Raw genomic sequence first — 20,000 nt, 5'->3', positions numbered from 1 at the left:
ATAAGAATAAACCAAGCCAATTGCACTTGACTATATAAATAAGTTTTCCTTGTAGAATATTTTGTTGTTATTTTTATGATAAGTCATACTGTCAGGGTGCAACTTAATCGGGTAGATAAGTTGTTTCAAAAGTTCTACTAACTCTTTCATTTTTAGAAAAAATTTTATTGGAGTATAGTTGATTTACAATGTTGTGTTAGTTTCAGGTGTACAGCAAAGTGAATAAGTTATACATACACATATGTCCACTCTTTTTTAAAAATAAATTTATTTTATTTTTGGCTTCGTTGGGTCCTTGTTGCTGTGCACGGGCTTTCTTTTAGTTGTGAGCAGGGGCTGCTCTTCGTTGCGGTGTGTGGGCTTCTCATTGCAGTGGCTTCTCTTGTTGTGGAGCACGGGCTCTAGGCCCAGGGGCTTCAGTAGTTGTGGCACACGGACTCAGTAGCTGTGGCACACGGGCTCAGTAGTTGTGGCACACGGGCTTAGTTGCTCCGCTGCATGTGGGATCTTCCCGGACCAGGACTCGAACCCACGTTCCCTGCATTGGCAGGTGGATTCTTAACCACTGCGCCACCAGGGAAGCCCCCCACTCTGTTTTTAGATTCTTTTCCCATATAGGCCATTACAGAGTATTGAGGAGAGTTCCCGCTCTTTCAGGCCATTTGGATGTCATAGTTTAATGGAGCAGTGATATATGAACAGGCATGCTAGGAGTCTGCAAGGACTTGAATGAAATTCACAAGGTGCCTCACCTATTCCTTAAAATAATTTACTGATTGACAAGAGCTGACTAGAAAATTGCTGTTTTGAATATCAGAGGTGCATTATAATCTAGATCTTGAAGTTCATTCTTAGGTACGACACTCTTTAGGATGAGCAGTGGCAAAAGGCCGAGAACTGATGAATTCTCCAGCTGTTCAAATATAACTGGGACAGATGCTATGGGTTGGGATATTTATTAGTGACATTTTTAATATTCAGAGAAAGCAGGGCAATCCAAGTAAGCTACACTTCAGTAACCGGGAAGAAATGCCTAATTAAGAAATTGTTTAGACTTGTATTGAAGGTTTGATCAACTTTCAGACACTTGCTATTATTTTATCAGTGTAAATAGTTGTGTTATGCTCCAGCAAACATTTCTCAGTTAACTCTGTATATTAAGAAGGAAAGGAGAAGGAAGAATATTTGACTGCATATATACAAGAAATTTTGGTTTTTCCAAAGAGTTTTTATTTTATATCATTTGTCATCTATTTGGAATCAGATTAAAATACTATGATTAAAAACTAGGCACAACACATTTTCTACTTTAGAGTGAAAAAATAAACCCTTCCAAAGAGCCAATTTTGAAAGGAAGAAATAAGGAATTTTAGAGTAGGGATGAACTCTTGAAAATTTCATCTTATTTCTGAAATCTCTCTAGATTTTTTGGTGATTGTACTGAAAGGGCATTAGTCAAAAACTTGAGCTTGAGGTCAGACAGGTCTGGGCCTGGGTTCCCCCTTTTTCCCACTGATGGCGCTGGGACAAGTAAATAAACCTCGGCTTTTTCATCCATCAAAAAGTGATGGTAACAGTGTCTATTTCACAGGGGCTGGTTGAGGCCAAACGAATACATGTAAAGCATTTAGCACAGTGCTGGTACACAGTAGGCACTTAATAAATATTTACTGTTTGAATGATGAGTAGCTCTTTCAAATGGTAGTTTGCTGTGGAGAAAAGAAGGAGCATTTCATTTGGGGCATGTCAAGTTCACGTTCAGTGGATTTGAACTCAGTTTTAAAGCCAATCCTCCTTAAACTGTTTTGCTTCCATTCTTGTATCATACAGCCTATTGGCATTTAAGATGCATAATCTACAAGGCCTACAAGGAAAAATTAACTAGTTCTCTAGAAACGGTGGTATATTTCTCAAATCTATCAAAATACATTGTACTTTGGATTGATTTATGATGTGATCAACACTCCTGAAGTAAAATGGAACCTATTAAATTTTATAGGCAATTTCAGAATCTCAATGATTATAATTCTTGAGGTTATAGACATTACTAAAAATTATTAGCCATACACTTTTTTAAAAGAAATAACATATAGATAACTCAAAACAAAAACAAAACCCCACAATATTTCAAATAATTTAAGAATGTGCTGACTAAATTGTGGTTAGAAGCTACTGACCTAAATTAAGATCAATACATAGTCAAACAGAAGGATTGTAATTACCTTTTGCAATATTTTTTTGTTTTGTTTTCACTGTATGTCCCGTGGTATATTGACCCTAATGATTAGTTCTTCATAAGCTGGTTTTTACTGCTACTCTACATTAACTGTCTGGGTTTAGAAAAGTATAGATTTTAAACAGAGTTGCTGACAGTAGATGAGGGATTTTTTTTTTTTGTCTTAAAAACTCTAATTTTAGAGTGAATAGAAAGATACCGCTCTTTTACAAAATTGGAAACAAGGTTCATGGGAATGACTCACGCCCTCAGTTTCATCCATTTATTTCATACCAGGATGTTTGCTAGTGTCAGGTGCGTGCTATCGCTAAGGCTGACTGGTAGACAGGCGATTCTGAATCTGCCCCTTGGCACATTCACTGACATGTATTGTTTTAAGTAATGCATTTCAAAAAATTTCACGTGTTAAACATATCTACCAAAAGACTGTTTTTATGCATGACTTCAGGATGAGAACTACAGAGACTACTCGTATATGCAGAGATGCCTGAAACCTGCCAAGCACCTTTTTCTGCTGAGTTATTATGTGGCCAGAATTCCTCTTTGTTACTGCTTGTTAACTGAGGTGTCTCAGCAAGATGAAGAACACCAGGGAAGAGCCAAGAGTAAGGGAAAAATGCTAGAGATGGAAAAAAACAATAGGTTCATATTCTTTTTATTGGTGGGTTAAGTAGAATGTTTTAGAACACTTAAATTTCCCCTGTACACAAAAAATTTTGCAGCGAGAGTAATACCTCATTGTACCATTTAAATAGTGTTGCACAGCTGACTTTATTCTGTGGTCGTGATTTATTTTCAGGAACTTGGAAACCTGGAAAAAGTTTACAGTTCTTTTGGCTTTAGTTTAGAGAGGGGGGAAACGTTCAGGTCCACAGACACACTTGAAGCTGAACTCACTTTTTAGATACGAATGACATCCTAGTTCTATCCCAGTCCATATTCTTTTCTGAAATAGCTGAGCTGAATCCTATTTGGACCAAATTTTAATGCAATAGAGAGTCCTCATTACATTGAAGGTAAGAAGCTTAAGTATTCTGAATAGAATCATTTGTGAGTCTCTGAACAATTGGTCAAGTGGTCTCTCTACGTGTCAGGATGAGATCAGTCTGTTATCTAGAACAACAGAGGACAAGTTCATTAGTAAGTACAAAAAAAAAAAATTACCTTGAAAGTAAATTGCTCGTTGAAGACAGGATTAAGGGTCTTTCGGTGGACCTTTGTCTCAAATTTCTTCTTTTTATCTGGCAGCAGAAACACCTTCACATAGGGATCAGATGTGCCCCCCATGTCTAAGGCGGGCAGCTCGGCAGCCTGGATGATTCCTACCAGCAGCTGAAATGAGAGGCAGGATACAGCAAACACTGGCATTGGTGGACATGTTGGAAAAGATTGATGTGTTCACACTGCCACATATTGTGATTTTTCCCTTTTGTTCTTTGCTCTGAATAAACTTTTATTCTCTTCTGAATCTGAGCACAGAAGGCAAATGAAGTGAGCTACATAGACTTCAGAAACCCAATCATGACAGATGCAGGCTCTAGGAAGCCTGGTTTTAAACACAAAAGAGGCTTTTAAAAGGTTGTTGATTACAGTTAAATATGGAATTCATGTTTGCAAAAGGGTTGCAATCAAATAACTTTCCAGTTCCTAAAAGCCCTTGTGCGTTATTTTTCTTTCCAGGGCATGATTTGTAAGTGGAAAGAAACTGTTAAACAATCACAAGCTTGTAATTATAAAGTAGGAAATTCTTATTTTGAACCAAAGCCCCAGAGCAGCTAAATAGAAATTTTCTTAGAATTTGGTAGCTTTTTGAGATAAAAATAAGATTTTCAAGTTTCTATCATATTTGACCTTTACTTGGGTGCTGGCTCCTTCTTGTTTTAACTTAGAGTAAAATGATTATTGTATATTAAATTCAGTGTTAAATATAGGACATGGGGTCAAAGAAATATAATTTTAGCTCCATGTAGAGAAAGGGGAGATTACAGTTATTGTTTTTAATGCTAAGTGACTAAGTTTCTGATATTTTTCAAATACAGCAGAAATCTCTGCATTTCTTCACGTCTGGTTTTCTCAGTGATACATTCCTATCTCTTATTATGAATGTGGGTATTGGCTGGCACTGATAATGTTTTTGCAAAGGAAACAGAAGGTGTGAGCAGACTCTTCTGATGCCCTGCCATCAGACATGCTGTGTCAACAGACTGGTTTAGATCCATATGGGAAACAAAAGTAGACTCCCTTATTTATTGTTATTCAATGTATATACCCTTCAGAAAACGCAGTCACATCATAGCTGTTCACATCAGGGTCTGAAATTTTGAGTCTGTACCTTTTTCACCAATAGAGTGGAAAAGCAAGTCACCTCCTTGAAAAAGTCACATCCACTTTCTACAAAATGGACCCACCATGTGCATAATAAGTGCACTTTGGCTAGTTGGCTCAAGTTTTAACCTAGACCAATACCCTTAAAGAGTGTTGTTTCCATCTTAATGCTTCAATATCTTTGTGACTTCATCATACAACAGTAGCAATAAGAATGCCGGATTGTAGGTATACAAAACGTAGACAGATGGTCAAAGAATGGCTAAAATAGACATCAGCTCATAAAGACGTGATTAGTAAAGCAAACAGTTCGTCTCTTGGTTTGCCAAGTTGGTATTTGGAATTTGCCTTTGGATAGCAATGTGAATAAGCAAGATTATATTCTCTCCTCACTTTTTGTAATACTTTTTCTTTGGGGCAGGGAAAGCACTAGTGATATAGCCTAAACTCTTTCAAACTTGATCATCTGTACTTTAAAGATTTGGGGGTATCTTGTTGATAGAGGTGGAATTACCTCTCCCAGCCCCCCTCTGACTTCTGCTTGAGAGATAAGTATCATATTTCTCTCCACCATGAAAGGTTCTTAGAGGACTTTTAGGATTGTCTTTTAGTTTTGGTAAGCAGGTGTGTATATTTGGTTACAGCCTTATCTACGAAATTCCTCAGACTTTATCTTCCATGACTCATAGGAATCATTTTATAAATCAGATTAGCGGAGAACGTTTGGAAGAATAAAAGCATACTATTAAAACAATTTATCAGGTAGAATACCCTAGATCCTCTGAATGAAATACCTTCTAAATGGGTTTGCTAGAAAAGGAAGAGTAAATGCATTCGAATTATATTTGAGTAAAAAAAATTCAGTGCTGTATTCTTAAAAATACTACCTTATAAAATGTTACTTAGAGTACTCAAAGCCAACGTAGAAGTTTCAAAATTATGACTAACCAAGATGAGATCCACTAGATTTCTACTGGAAAATATGAAAGTAGAATAAATTAGTAGAAAATTGTTGGCTACATATATAAAGGCAGGTTATATTCCTGGAAAAGATGTTTTGCGTTAAGATAATGTAAGTTGACCTTGACCTTCTCTAGAATACATAAATAATAGGCAGTTTTGCTCTCAACCAATCTCTAATGATCAAATTTTGGTAGAAGTGATAAAAATGACCTCAAATGCCCTATTTAATTAACTAGAAGTGGTATACCTATAAATCCATACCTATTAGCTTGTATCTATAACCAACATGCAGTTTTCTGGAATGTATTATAAAATAATGAGCCAGGGCTGTAATGAAGCTAACTAAATACAATTATTTATTATATGGTGGTATGTATCAATATGTTCTTTTTGAGGAACCCTCTGGACACTTCAAAAAGTGAAGACATTATTTGAACAGTCAATTCCTAAATAAAGTCCAGAATTGCTGCCATTGTTTAGAGCTCACAGTATTACTGACTTTGGACATAAGTCACCAAAGCTGAGTATTGGTGTTTGATTTATTTATTGTTTATTCCTCATCAAACTAGACATAATTAACACATGCTGCATTAGGTAGTAACTGTATTTACATCTATCAAGTTCTTCCCCACCCCGAAAGGTCAGTGAACTGATCAAACTGGAGAAATCGATTTAAAGCTCTCCTAGTCGGAAGAGAACTGTGTCTTATAGATTTTTAAGAGCCTGATCTCTAACTCAGCTAATTCTTATCTAGCTTTTAAATTTCTTGAACAGCTCAGAAGGTAAAGAGACATCTTCATCAAAGTCATGGGTCCTAGAAGGTCTTTTTTTTTTTTTTTTGGTACGCGGGCCTCTCACTGTTGTGGCCTCTCCCGCTGCGGAGCACAGGCTCCGGAGGCGCAAGCTCAGCGGCCATGGCTCACGGGCCCAGCCGCTCCGCGGCATGTGGGATCTTCCCGGACCGGGGCACGAATCCGTGTCCCCTGCATCGGCAGGCGGACTCTCAACCACTGCGCCACCAGGGAAGCCCCTAGAAGGTCTTTTTAGGTAGAGTTTTTTTTTTTTTTTTTAACATTTATCTTGGAGCTACCATTATAACAGGCAGTTAATAAAAGCCAGCTAGTATTATCATTCATCTAGGTGGCACTTCACGGCTTTTAAAGCAGGAAGGACTGTTTTGATGCAACCTTTAGTTCCTTGTCACTTTTCCGGAAGCAGGGCAGCATGCAAAGGCATTAGACATCAAGTTGATGGTCTTTCTACTTTTCTAGAGCTGTTAACTCATTTGTGCTAGGAGGTTTAGCCAGTATCATATGACATAAGGCATTCTTGCCATTGAAATTTATGGAAAGTCCATTTTTTAATCTTTGATTCCTCATCAAATGGTTAATTCTTGTTTGAAGACTTTGGCTTAATTGCTGGTCTAACTCAAAGGTCCCTTGCCCTGTTTGGAGCTAAATCCATGAATTCCAAGGAAGATTGTTGTAGCTCAGCCTGAGGGATCTGTGACCGGGAGCTCTCAGAATCAGACTGATGGCTTCAAGTTAATTTGTATTCTGCCTGCCTGCTGTAAGCGCCATAAGTAGATGTAATCGGCTGAACACTGTGGATTCTAATTACCAGAAGTTAAATTAGCAAGTAGGGGACCGCCTGTACTTAGAAATGATTTCATCAATAGCTTTGATAATTGCATTTTCCCCTCGTAGCAAACCAAATGTTTTAAGAAGTATCTTGTTTCAATTTCTAGTTGGTAATTTCAGAAAACGTAATGGAAATACAAGACATTTTCCCCCTCAGACCTGGTTATTCTGGAAATCATAATCCAGTGAATACTGAAGTTTTCCCAATTTCTCCTCTTCTTTGGGTTCTTCTTTTTCTTCCCCATCAGTCAATCCGGTTTCAGCATCATCATCCTTCAGGGCCTATGAGTAGGGAAATGGATTATATGTGAATTCAAATGAATTTTCATCAGAACTCAGATGACACTGGGCCTGTGGTTATAATTCCAAGCTGTTAGAAGCAAGCACTGAGATGCTGTAAATCTCCATTTGTCTGACACACATTCACATCTGCTGCTTACATATTTTTTTAAAATTCCATTTGTGCACGGAATTTTTTCCCCCCAATCAGCAAGCAACATGGAAGCAATGGAAATAGCCCCTCAGAATATTGCAAGCAAAAAATGTAAAGTTGTCGCAAAGAAAATGTCAACTTTGTGTTATATTTGGCTCTGATAAAATCGCTTCTTTCGGAGGTATGATAAACATGCTATTAACCAGGCCAGTTTTCACATTCATGTAGTTTAAAAGAGATCTTAAGCATCATGTAAAACATCCTTGTTACATGCAGTGGAGTAATTTATATGAAATGGGTGGCCTTTTCTTGCCTTGTTTCCTATGAAAAAGATAGTTGAGTAAGTGATTCTTAGAAAATTGTAATTTCCTGAGTTTTGCGTATACGTTTGTAATGGTCATGGGAAAAGAGGAAAAAATAACATGCCACCAGCAAATGCATGTTTAGAGAAAAATCTACCCCGGTTCCAGTTTAAGTTTACTGTTTTACTTTCATAACAGCTCCACAGAAAGCTAGGCTGAATTAAATTGACTTACGGGTCTGTTTGATACCAAAAGGTAAAAGGAGTTATGTTTGCAATTCTGTCAAACTGAAATTAGCATAAAAATTAATTTTGTGGTAACAAGCAAAAATCATGGCACAGAATTCTCAAAATTGAGTTTAAACCAATTGAATGTTCCTGATAACCTAAAACTTAAGTGTAATATAAATTGAAACACTAGAAAGCTCATAATTTCATAAAATTCATTCAAATGTTCCTCTTTATTAAAAATAAAAATATATAATGTATTTTCCCAATTAATGCAAAAAGTTTGCTCAAAAAAATCAAAGGTTATAAAGATTATAAATATTAGAAGTTTTGTTTCTAGGGGGTGTGCATTCTTATTGCTTTAAAGAATTAGAAATCTATAAATAGTTATTGTTCGAAATGAAAAATGATAAAATGTTACATTTTCATGAACACTATTGAGGTTGAAAAATTTAAAAACCTTTATATGAACTATTTGTATTATTTCTTCTGGGGACTACCTGTGTAATAATCTTTTATATAATATGTATATATAATACATCCTTTGCTAATTTTTCTATTGGGTTGTTTGCCTCTTAGTGATTTGTAGAGACTCTGTATTTTAGTGGTCTCAATCTTTTTGTTGTTATATACCACAAATATTCTCTCCTAGGTTTTGGTTATGGTATTTTCATTGCCTTTCTTTGTGTGTGTGTTACTATAGAATCTCACAAAACTGAAGATAAGACATATGAGTGGTAGGCTGCTTTATATCTCTGACAAAGCAAAATAATTTTTTTTTTTTTTTTTTTTTTTTTGCGGTACGCGGGCCTCTCACTGTTGTGGCCTCTCCCGTTGCGGAGCACAGGCTCCGGACGCGCAGGCTCAGCGGCCATGGCTCACGGGCCCAGCCGCTCCGCGGCATGTGGGATCTTCCCGGACCGGGGCACGAACCCGTGTCCCCTGCATCGGCAGGCGGACTCTCAACCACTGCGCCACCAGGGAAGCCCAAAGCAAAAGAATTTTAACTCCTGTCAGTGATCAAATTAAACCTGAGAAATCTTCTAGAACTCAAATGCACAGAAGTATAATCAGGCTTCAGAAAGGCTTCAGAGTCATTAGACTATAGCTCTACCATCCAACCTCCCACAACTCCCAGATTACATGGTTTTTTCCCTCTGCTCAGAGAAATCTCTTCTGTTCACTTATCCATTCATACAGAGACCCGCAGTGGTGCCTCAAAATGACACCCTCACTCTCTGAACTGACAAGACTGCAATTTGGCTCTAGCCATCTAACTCTAATTTGATCCTAAAAAACAGACTTGGCATCATCTTACTAGAACTCATTAGGGTGGGAAGATGATAAACAGAGTTGAGCTGAAACAGAGAGTTGAGCTGAAACAGAGAGTTGAGCTGTAGTTGGAGATGCCTCCCATTCTGTTCTTCCTGAAAAGTTTCAGGAGCCTACAATGACTTTGGAAAATTGAAAATTGCCATTATTACATCTGTGCAGAAACCTTTTCAAATCTGGTGGGCCATACACCATTTAATTAGGAAGTTTATACTTGGATGTTTCCTTGAATAGTAAAATGTTGCTTTACTGATAGCCACAGGCAGGAAAACAACATAATTATTTAAAAATTAATATTAATCTTTTAACTTGGGGTGTTGCTAATAGAAAAATGATAGTAAAGTGACAGGAAAAGACTGCTGAATTTAAGGGGAGGACTTGAGGCAGTGAACCCACATTTCCCTTTCAGAACCTCAGCTGTGCGTCAGTCTTTAATACTGTCTGAAAAGATGTGTTAAGAAAATGGCAATGTAGGTAATTTGCCTCCTGTAAGATTTTAATTTTTTTTAATGGCAAACTATTTAACGCACATTTTTGTCTGAAAAATCTTCACACCACTCCATCATAAAAAAAATTTTCATGGATTAAAATACTTTTTCAAAATCTCTTTCAGAACTGACAGTTTACATATGTTTCAGCTCAGTGTCATTTGAAAGAGCTGAGCTATTAAATCGCCTTCTCTCTAAGTGGTTTTTGCCCTAATGAAAGGTGCATGACCATTTCTGCAATTATTCTGCATGGAATAGGGCTAAATTTTTGATAATTTCTCAGCGCTACTGTTTTATCAGTGAAGTGATTAAGTCTATTCTTGTCCCAAAGGTCGAGCTTAAGCAAGACATTTTCTGTACCATTACATTAAATTAAGACCTATTAAATCAGCAGCTATTATAATATCTCAAGAGCAGTAGTCTCCCCACCACACGCACCAAGGAACAAAATGCATGTAAGCCCAGCAGTTCTGAGAGTTTGATAAATTGTAGTGGGAAAAGCTGTGTTGGGAAAAAGACCTTGTTTTAAATTTCAAAAATTTAGTGCACATGCTTCTGGCTTGATTCAACGTTCAAAAGGTGTTTAGCTGTACTTGGATAAACCATCAGAAGGTGCATTTGTTCATTCTATGTTAAATTGTTCAGATTTGGAATTGATAAGGCATGCTAAAAAGGGAGCGTAAGACACTACATTTTCTTTCTGTGCCCATCAATTAAAACTTGAGCTTTCTAATACTGTTCTATTTAATCAGTAATCTTAAAATGAGAACCCTTTATCTTAAAAAAAAAAAATCAATTTAGTTCAGCCTCTTGATGTGTGTCAGAATGGTACACCCTCAGCTGCGGAGCCCCGGCTGCCAGGCCACTAAATGTAGTTGAGCGTTGACTAAGGGTGTCTCATAGCAGAGGAAACCTACCGCAAGGGACAGTCCAGAACAGTCATGAGACATAATACAGATAAAGAGGACACAGAGGGAAGAAATAAAAATTTAAATATCCACACACGTTAGTAAAAACCGTGGAGAAATGACCTTTCCAGACCTCTGACTTTGCAAGTTGATATTGCCCCTCTGTATTTTTAGTGCTTTTAAGTTTTAAGCCATTACAAAAGTCTTAAATATGTATCCTTTTCTGTATACAAATATTATGTATCATTACCATTTTGTTATTGCAGAATATTTAAAAATTCTTCCTTGGTTATAAAATCTTATCATAGAGACATATAGTCATGAATATTGAAATTTGAATTTCTGTTAGTTCTTATATGGAGTGAAATGGTAAAACTTACTGATTTCTGTATTTACTATTTTTGAGATCTTGATCATTTATCCATGTCATAATAGGGGTAATAAACACCGCTACTGTTCTATAAATTAGTCTTACATCATACAGAACAAATTCCACAAAGAAAAATACAAATTTCTTGTCCTAGGAAGAAATGCTGTAGTGATCATTTAACATTATTTAGTGTTTTAAACTGTTAATTCTAGCAAACATGAAAACCACATTTGAATTTTAATGTAGTTACGAAAATGATAGTATTATATTTCCAATGTTTCATAGACATAGCTCAAATTCACATACAAATTATTCAGTACATCCATGTCCATCTAGAAAGTTATTACTACTGTTATTAATCTCCCAAATATGTTGTCTAAAGAAATCTGTATCACGTCCTGCTGGTTACGGAAAATGCTGAAATAAAACAAGACATGATTTAAAGCTTCAGTTTCTATGTAACAAATTAACTGAAAAGAAAAATCCTTATTAGACATCTGTGGTTGAACACTGGCACCTGGGCTTCTGTGGCTGTGATTAGAAACTTTGAGAAAGATATAACCCTTGGTACTCTGAGCTCAGGATGAAGCTCTCTGAGTGTGAGTGCAGGCATAGCATTCATTCTACAGCTCTGAAACCAAGCAAAAGTTCAAGTGAAAAATGAGCCTATGTGAAATTGTTGTCAAGAGACATTACAGCGTCTTTGAGCAAAGTGTTTAAAACTCAGGCTAGGGAGAGGGATTAGTGTCCTGAGTGTGTGGATAACTACACAAATGTACTAAAAATACCTTCCTTAACTAAATTGTTCTTAAGGAGATTCACATAGTTAAGAGTTCAATTAATAGTATAATAAGAATTTATAAAAGTGCCTATATATGTTGCTATTAGGGAATAAATAGAAATTTTGAATCATTTGAAGGGAAGCATTGATAATTGAAAATGTTATTTCTCTAAAAAATCTTCACATTTACTTTTTTAAAATACATATTTATTTATTTATTGGCTGCGTTGGGTTTCTCTAGTTTGGCTTTCTCTAGTTGTAGATAGCGCGCTACTCTTTGTTGCAGGGCTCAGGATTCTCATTGTGGTAGCTTCTCTTGTTGTGGAGCATGGGCTCTAGGCACACAGGCTTCAGTAGTTGTGGCACACGGGCTCAGTAGTTGTGGCTCGTGAGCTCTAGAAAGCAGTCTCAGTAGTTCTGGTGCACGGGGCTTAGTTGTTCCACGGCATGTGGGATCTTCCCAGACCAGGGATCGAACCCGTGTCCCCTGCATTGGCAGGCAGATTCTTAACCACCGTGCCACCAGGGAAGTCCCTACATTTACTTTTTATATGAAATAAGTTGTTCCTTAGAAATATCCAATATGAATATGATTCCAATAGAGAAATGAAGAGACATTTAATTATTATACTTATTAATAGTAGACTTTATTCTGAACCAAATCACCTAGCTCATTTAGGAAAGATAGATAACAGTGTAAAGGACACTCAGATTGCTTCCTTGGGCTTGGGAAGATAACTCAGCCAGATGGATTTTATAACTTGCATTATGGTTCTAATTGTCCCTAAGTGAAGAGTTTTGCCTTAAAATTCTACCCCATTCTTTAGAACCAGCTCATACTTCTCTCACTTGCCTTGTATAACTCATTATTCCCGAGCGCTCATAATTGAGCTGGATGTTTGTATAGGGATGGTAGCTTTCAAGTGTGGTAAATAGCTATAAGACTCAGTATTTAATAGTGATTATGAACAGTGATGATGAAAAAAAGATGTCCCGCCCAAGAGGAAGAACAGATACTCTTTATTCTGTTTCTCTAGCTCTAGGCACAATTAAGAGAGGCTAAACGGATGTAATACAAATGTTCAGGTATCATTCCAATACGCTGGGCCTACCAATTTGGCCTTGATGGTCATGGACGCCCTTTCCTGGTCTATGTGCTTAGGAGACTGGAAAACCCTAACCACACGTTTCTATTGTACTTTGGGATGTTGAGTAATGACTGAAAGGACTGCAAAGCATTTCTAAAACTATGACAAGTGTCCAGATATTGTTTATTTCTATATTTATCTGGCATAAACTAATAAACTGTCTATTCTTAAATTTTTGATAAAATAAGAAGAAACATGGAATGAATACATTACCTGATCTTTCATGGTCTTCCCTAAGTCTTTCACATCTTTCATGTTAATGGCATTCTTCCCTCCCTTTTCCTTTCCCTTCTTTTTGTTTTTCTTTTTGAACAAGCATTTCTTACAGATACAAAAGCAGCACGTCAGGACTAAAAGGACTGCGACTATGGCTATGGCAATTAAGGCCCACGGTGGCACTGAAAGAAAAAAAATGCAGAGACTATTAGTAATAAAGCATTTACATCTGCAAAACCTTTAAATTCATGGGCTGTAAAGATAGCTGTTCACTCATTCATTCGTATTTATTGAGCTCTAGGCACACTGCTTTATCCATGTTGTTTCCCCAGCCTAGAGTGTTTCTATCTTTTCCCCCTCGCCCTTCCAGGCATGCCAAATGTCATCTCCTCCCTACAGCTTTCCCTGCCCCTCCAAGCTAGATTTTCAATGATCCACTCCTTACTAGCTGTGTGACCTTGGGCAAGTTGCCTAACCTCTCTCTGTCTCAGTATCCTCATCTCTAAAGTGGAGGTAAATTGGTGGGTACCTGACAGTCTTTCTGAATATTAAAATAAGATGCAGTACCTGGCACATGGCAAAAACTTAGTATTAGCTGCTATTACTCACCTATCAAATACTATAGGTTCTATTAATATGCCCTGGGCACAGTGGAAGGGGTAGATATTAATCAAAACAACAGAAAGACAAATGTAAAGTCCTAAAAGTAGTGAAGATTAGGAAGAAGGACTTGGTGCTCTGAAAGTCGATCATGGGGAGATTTACCCATGCAGGGTCTCTGGAGGTAGGGCAGCGGTTATAAACCCAGGCTTAGATTCAGGCTTGGCCACTTACAGGCTTCGCAACTGGCCAGATTACGTGTGTTGAATTGCTGTTTCCCCCTCTATAAAATGAAGATAATAGTGGTACCCGTTTCATCTCTTTTCAAGGTTGAGTTAATAGACTAAAAATCTTAGAATGGCATCTGGCACACAGCAAGAATTCAATTAATATTAGCTTTTTAAAAAAAATATTCAAGGCATAGGGCTAAGTACTGTGGGTGACACAGCTCAGAGTACCTATGGGGGCATAAAAAATGCACATCAATAAGTATATAAAAAGAAAGAGGTGAATACACTGAGAGGAGTTTGATGGATATGCTAAGAAATTGAGAGGAGGAAGAGAGAATTTTTAGATAAGAGCATAGACTTCAGATTCACAGGGTCTGTTTAATAAAGCATACACAAATAAAGACACTCAAGCATTTTTTTCTATGACACGTTGTCCAGCTACTAAAAGTAACTCTTATTTTCTCATTTGGCACCCCCTACACATGTGCTTATAAAAAAATCAGGTCTCATGGAAACATGGAGGATTTCAGTTTGCCTAGAAAGTCATTCAACTATTGAGATTAATCACAAGAAGCAGTAATTAGATTTGCCTGTTGTAATCAAAAAAGACATTAGTTACTGAAATGGTAAGAAAAAGTGCTATTTTCTTCTAGCTACATAAACATCATTAGTATCAATGATTGCTGAACACAAGTAGGAGTACTCTGATGACGTAAAAACACCGAAAAATTAACTTCAAAACTGAGAAAATCCGCTCTCTTGGCTCCTTTTGCGTTTAGCTTCATAGTGAAGAAGACTTACTATGCATATTATTCTAGCTTATGAAAGATGACTAGATGTTACCCTAAGGACATATAAAACCATAACTGCTGAAACTGTGTTTTCAGCCAAAGAAAGATTTGTGTGAAAGTTACAGATAAGCCCATACCCAAAGACATGCTTTCTTATAGGTCTCTAATCTCATTAAGCAATCATATTTTTAAAAAAATGTAAAGGGAGCTTATGTAACCAATGATAGCATTCACAATACTTCATTTGAAAGCTTCTACCTCTTTTGATCTAGTTAAAACCCTGCCATGCGTGAAGGAGAGAGCCTGTGTATTCACGGCGGGTGAGACAGTAGAATAATGACCCTTCATTTTGAACCTCGTAAATTATTCTCCTAGTTGGACTTGCGTGATAGTCTCTCAGAGAGCTACATAAAAGTCTCTTAAATTACACAGGGCAAGACAGAGATCATTTGACAACTTAACAAAAAGAAAATAGACAGTGACAACACAGGAACATTATTTAAAGGAGGTAAAGAGATAGGAACATAGGATTACAGGAAGAAATTTGAAATAGTGCAACTTGAAGGTGAATTATAATCACTGAAAAAAACTTTTATTTTTGACCTCTATTTCCTATAGTGCTGCTGTCTTCTAGATTTGCTTCCAGCTGATCTTCTGAATAGCTTAATTTTAACTTTGAATATATGAAATTAGCAAAAATTTCCTCACAACTTACTGGTACCTTTAGATGGAATTTTAAAAAAGCCTTAATGCTATCATTTTGTGTACCCCAATGAAAACTGGACTGAATAGTTAATTATAAACCACCATTTTAAATTAAATGCAGTTATTTAAATTGAATTTTCATGCTAACAATCTTATTTCGTAGAGCAACTACATTTCGAGAATTTTGTAAGTTTAGTCAGAAACACCATCCACAGTATTATTACTTTGTAGCATTTATAGAAATAAGTTTCAATATTAGTGAGCAAATCTCGTGAAATATATTTTGGATTACGCTAAAAATTTATTGAAGACCTACTTATTACGGGCCAGCAGCTGTGCTACGGCTTTACATACATTAAATCTCATGTAATCTTCACAGAAGTTTTGTTCATTATCCCTTCAATTTTATAAAGGAAAAACTACAGATTGTAGGAGATAGTAGGAGAAACTGAAATATATTTTTACATCATTAGGTTAAAAATATGCATATTATACATGTATACAAAGGAAAAGTCCTTGTGGGGCTGTGAAGCCTATTTAATAGGACATTTTACTTTTGAAAAAAAATGGAGAAAATAACAGCAAAAGATGCTGCTAAGAGTGATTTCTTTATTTTATTTAAATATAAAATATAGTTTCAATCAAAAACAGGCTCATCAAAATATTGCTACTGGCAGAAAGCTATCAGCTTATTGTTATTGCTACCCAACTATCATTAAATGGAATTTTATAACATGAATTTTAGCATTTAACTTAAGGACCTTTCAACAGAAAATAATAGACTAATGTAAAAGCTCTCCATTAAAAATGTTATTTTCATCTTCTAGTTAATGAATTAATCTCACATATCATTTAACCTGAAGGTAAACCGATGCATAAGAATTAAGTCAAAGTCAATTCTGCTTCTGATGTTTTAACTTAGATTTTGTGGTACACAGAATAATGAGTCCTCAAAAATGTCCACATTCTGATCCCTGGAACCTGTGACTATGTGACCTTACATAGCAGAAAGGACTTTACAAATGTGATTAAGGATCTTGAGATGGCGAGTTTATCCTAGGTTATCCAGATGAACCCAGTGTATTCACTATGGTCCTTCTCAGTGAAAGAGGCAGGCAGGAGTTTCAGAATCAGAGTGATTTGAGGATTCTGTGCTGCTGATTTTGAAGATGGAGGAAGGGACCATGAACCAAAGAAGGTAGGTGACCTTTAGAAGCTGGAAAACGCAAGGAAAGGGATTCTCTCCTACAGCTTCAAAAGAATTAGTTCAGGGTTTCCCTGGTGGCGCAGTGGTTGGGAGTCCGCCTGCCGACGCAGGGGACCCGAGTTCGTGCCCCGGTCCGGGAGGATCCCGCATGCCGCCGAACCCGTGAGCCATGGCCGCTGAGCCTGAGCGTCCGGAGCCTGTGCTCCGCAACGGGAAGAATTAGTTCACATAGTCATTATAAAAAATAAAAAAAAAAACAAACTATGGAGTTTTCTCAAAAAAATTAAAAGTAGAACTACCATGTGGTCCAGCAATCCCATTCTGGGTATTTATTGAAGGAAACAAAAAATCACTCTCTTGAAGAGATATCTGCACCACCATGTTCACTGCAGCTTTATTCACAATAGTCAAGATATACAAGTAACCTAAGTGTCCATCAATGGATAAATGGATAAAGAAGATAGATGGATAAAGAAAAAAGAATATTATTCATCCATAAAAAAGATTCCTTCTGTCATTTGAGACAACATGGATGACCCTTGAGGGCATCAGGCTAAATGAGAAGTTAGAGACATAATTCATACAGACAAATACTCTGTGATGTCAGTTAAATGTGGAACCTAAGAAGTTGGAACTCATAGAAACAAAGAGTAGAACGGTGGTTACCTGGGGCTGGGGGTGGGTAGGGGAAATGGGGAGATGTTGGTCAAAGGGTACAAACTTTCAATTACGAGATGAATAAGTTCTGGGTGTCTGACGTACAGCATGGTAACTGTAGTTAACAATACTGTATTGTATTCTTAAAATTTGCTTAGAGAGATCTTAAATGTTCTTACCACATACACACAAAATGGTGATTATGTGAGGTGATGGGTATGTTAAATGACCTTATTGTTGTAATCATTTCACAATATATACGCATATCAAATCATCATGTTGTACAACTTAAACTTATACAATGTTATTTGTTAATTACCTATCACTAAAGTTGGGAAGAAAGAAGGAATCGGCCCTGCTGACAATGTGATTTTAGCTCAATTAAACACATTTTGGACTTCTGACCTCCAAATAATAAATTTGTGCAGTTTTAAGCCAGTGATTTTGTAGTAAGTAATTACAGCAGCAATAGGAAACTCAATAGAGACAAAGCAGACCTCAAGAGATTTATAACATATGCTGCATATAGATGAGTATGCAATTGGAATATTAATGTGGGCTATTTCTGTATATGTGGTGATCTTTTCTTCTTATTCACTGTTTTTATCTATGCCTTCTGCAACCATTTTCATGATACTAACAGTGCACTCAAGACTCTCTCAGAGATAACCAATGATTTTCTTCTGGCTAAACCCAAACTACATTGTCAGTGGTATGAAAAAGTCTTGATCATGTATTCCTTCTTGAAAATTTCTTCTGCTTTTGTTTCTACTACCCTTACCAGCACCTCCTTCTGTGGCTCGGACATTTTCTTCTCTTTCCTTTCCCAATCCCCAGTGTCAGATGGAGTTGTTATTCAAGGCGTTTAGCCCTGTGCTCATCTTCACATTCCCTCGTTAATAAGCACATCCTTTCCCATGCCTTAAACTGTAGGTCAGTTACTGTCCCTTCTTCTGTTCTCTAGAACTGTGTTCCCAACTGTCTAGGAAGTGTTCCCTATGAATCTTTCATCATCTTCTCAAACCAGTTCTCAAACCAGCTATGTGGCTTCTGTCAGTGCTTTTATAATTTCCTGCCTTAGACATTGGAACCACGTGGAAATTCTAATTCCCATTTCCAACTGATTGGCAAGTCTTGTAATTTCTTTGATACATTTTATATGTTTTGTTTTTTTTTTTAACATCTATTTGACTTGGAAGGTTTGGGCCTGACATTACCTCCCATCTGATCTCCCTTCCCATCAGTTATCTCTTCTCTCCATTTTACCCATCCATTGTCATTGAACAAAACTTTCTTTTTTAGAAAATTTTATTGAAGTATAGTTGAATTACAATGTTCTGTTAATTTCTGCTGTACAGCAAAGTGATTCAGTTATACATATATATCATTCTTTTTCATATTCTTTTCCCTTATGGTTTATCACAAGGTATTGAATGTAGTTCCCTGTGCTACACAGCAGGACCTTGTTGTTTATGAGCACAACTTTTCTCATACATACTTTTCAGTCATTTTGTGCATAGCTTTCACAGTCCTCTGTGTTTGGCCCACCCCACCTATCCACCTTTCTTTCTCACTGTTCTATACCACCTGTAGTCCCGTCAGACAGGGCAACTCATTGTACTTTGCTCAGTTCTACCCCCATGTTTTACTAAAGCAGATTCCTTCTTTTTTGAAATGGCTTTTCTTCTTCCTCTTTGGTCATTTAAATAATACTTACTTTTCAAGGCTCAACACAAGTCTCACTGAGTGTTGACAGATTTTTAAATAAAAATATTGCATATATTTGCTAAAATTTCCCCCTCCCACCCAGTGGGAAATGGGGACTATGTGGTATAATACATTGGGTGGTTTGTTAGACTGGCATAAAAACGACATATAATGTAAAAATAAAAAGACAAACCTGTAAAAAATGTATAAAAGGTATTTAATAAACTCCTTCCTACACATGAAATTCAATTCTTGCTGATTTAAAACTCAGCTCTTTGTAGATTATTCATGACACGAAGCACGGATGTTTAATGCAAACACAATAAAATTAATTTGGAACCAGTCAGAAATAAATTTTCATTAGCTGGTCTTCTGTTGGAAAAAACCCAAACAACTGTTTTCCCTTATCAAGAGAGGCTGTTCTTTCATGGGAAGTCGGCAGTTTAAAAAAGTAATTATTTAATCGAACACATATTTACGGAGCATCTACTGTGTGTCAGGCATTTTTCTCCGGTCTGGGATACAGTGCTAAGCATGGTTTCTGCAATCATGAAGCTTTCTATTGACTTCCCAGGTGTTAAATCTAGGTCCAATTTACTTTTTTTAAAAAGTAACTTTTCGTATTTGCCAAGCTCAGTACTCAGAACATAATATAGTACATTTTCAGGTAGAAACTACATGGCTTAATACGCCCCTGTGGACAAATTTAGAACTCCAGGGGTATGTTTATTGAT

General features: G+C 36.7%; 1 protein-coding gene across 1 annotated transcript in view; it reads right to left on the bottom strand.

Annotated features, from left to right (window-relative positions):
* Positions 1-20,000, bottom strand: part of SYT1 (synaptotagmin 1) — a 194,144-nt gene that overhangs the window by 132,034 nt on the left and 42,110 nt on the right. Inside the window, exons 2-4 of the mRNA XM_022559918.3 lie at positions 13,367-13,551; positions 7,324-7,446; positions 3,401-3,568 (exon numbers count right to left, since the gene is read on the bottom strand). Coding sequence (XP_022415626.1) covers positions 3,401-3,568; positions 7,324-7,446; positions 13,367-13,551 — 476 coding nt within the window. The remainder of the gene's footprint in view (positions 1-3,400; positions 3,569-7,323; positions 7,447-13,366; positions 13,552-20,000) is intronic.

The sequence above is a fragment of the Delphinapterus leucas genome, chromosome 11 (assembly GCF_059928025.1).
Source record: "Delphinapterus leucas isolate spDelLeu-1000000601 "Yukka" chromosome 11, BTC_Dleu_Yukka2, whole genome shotgun sequence".
Taxonomy (NCBI): Eukaryota; Metazoa; Chordata; class Mammalia; order Artiodactyla; family Monodontidae; genus Delphinapterus; species Delphinapterus leucas.
The sequence above is the reverse complement of the archived record's forward strand: the minus strand, read 5'-3'. Positions and strand labels throughout refer to the sequence as shown.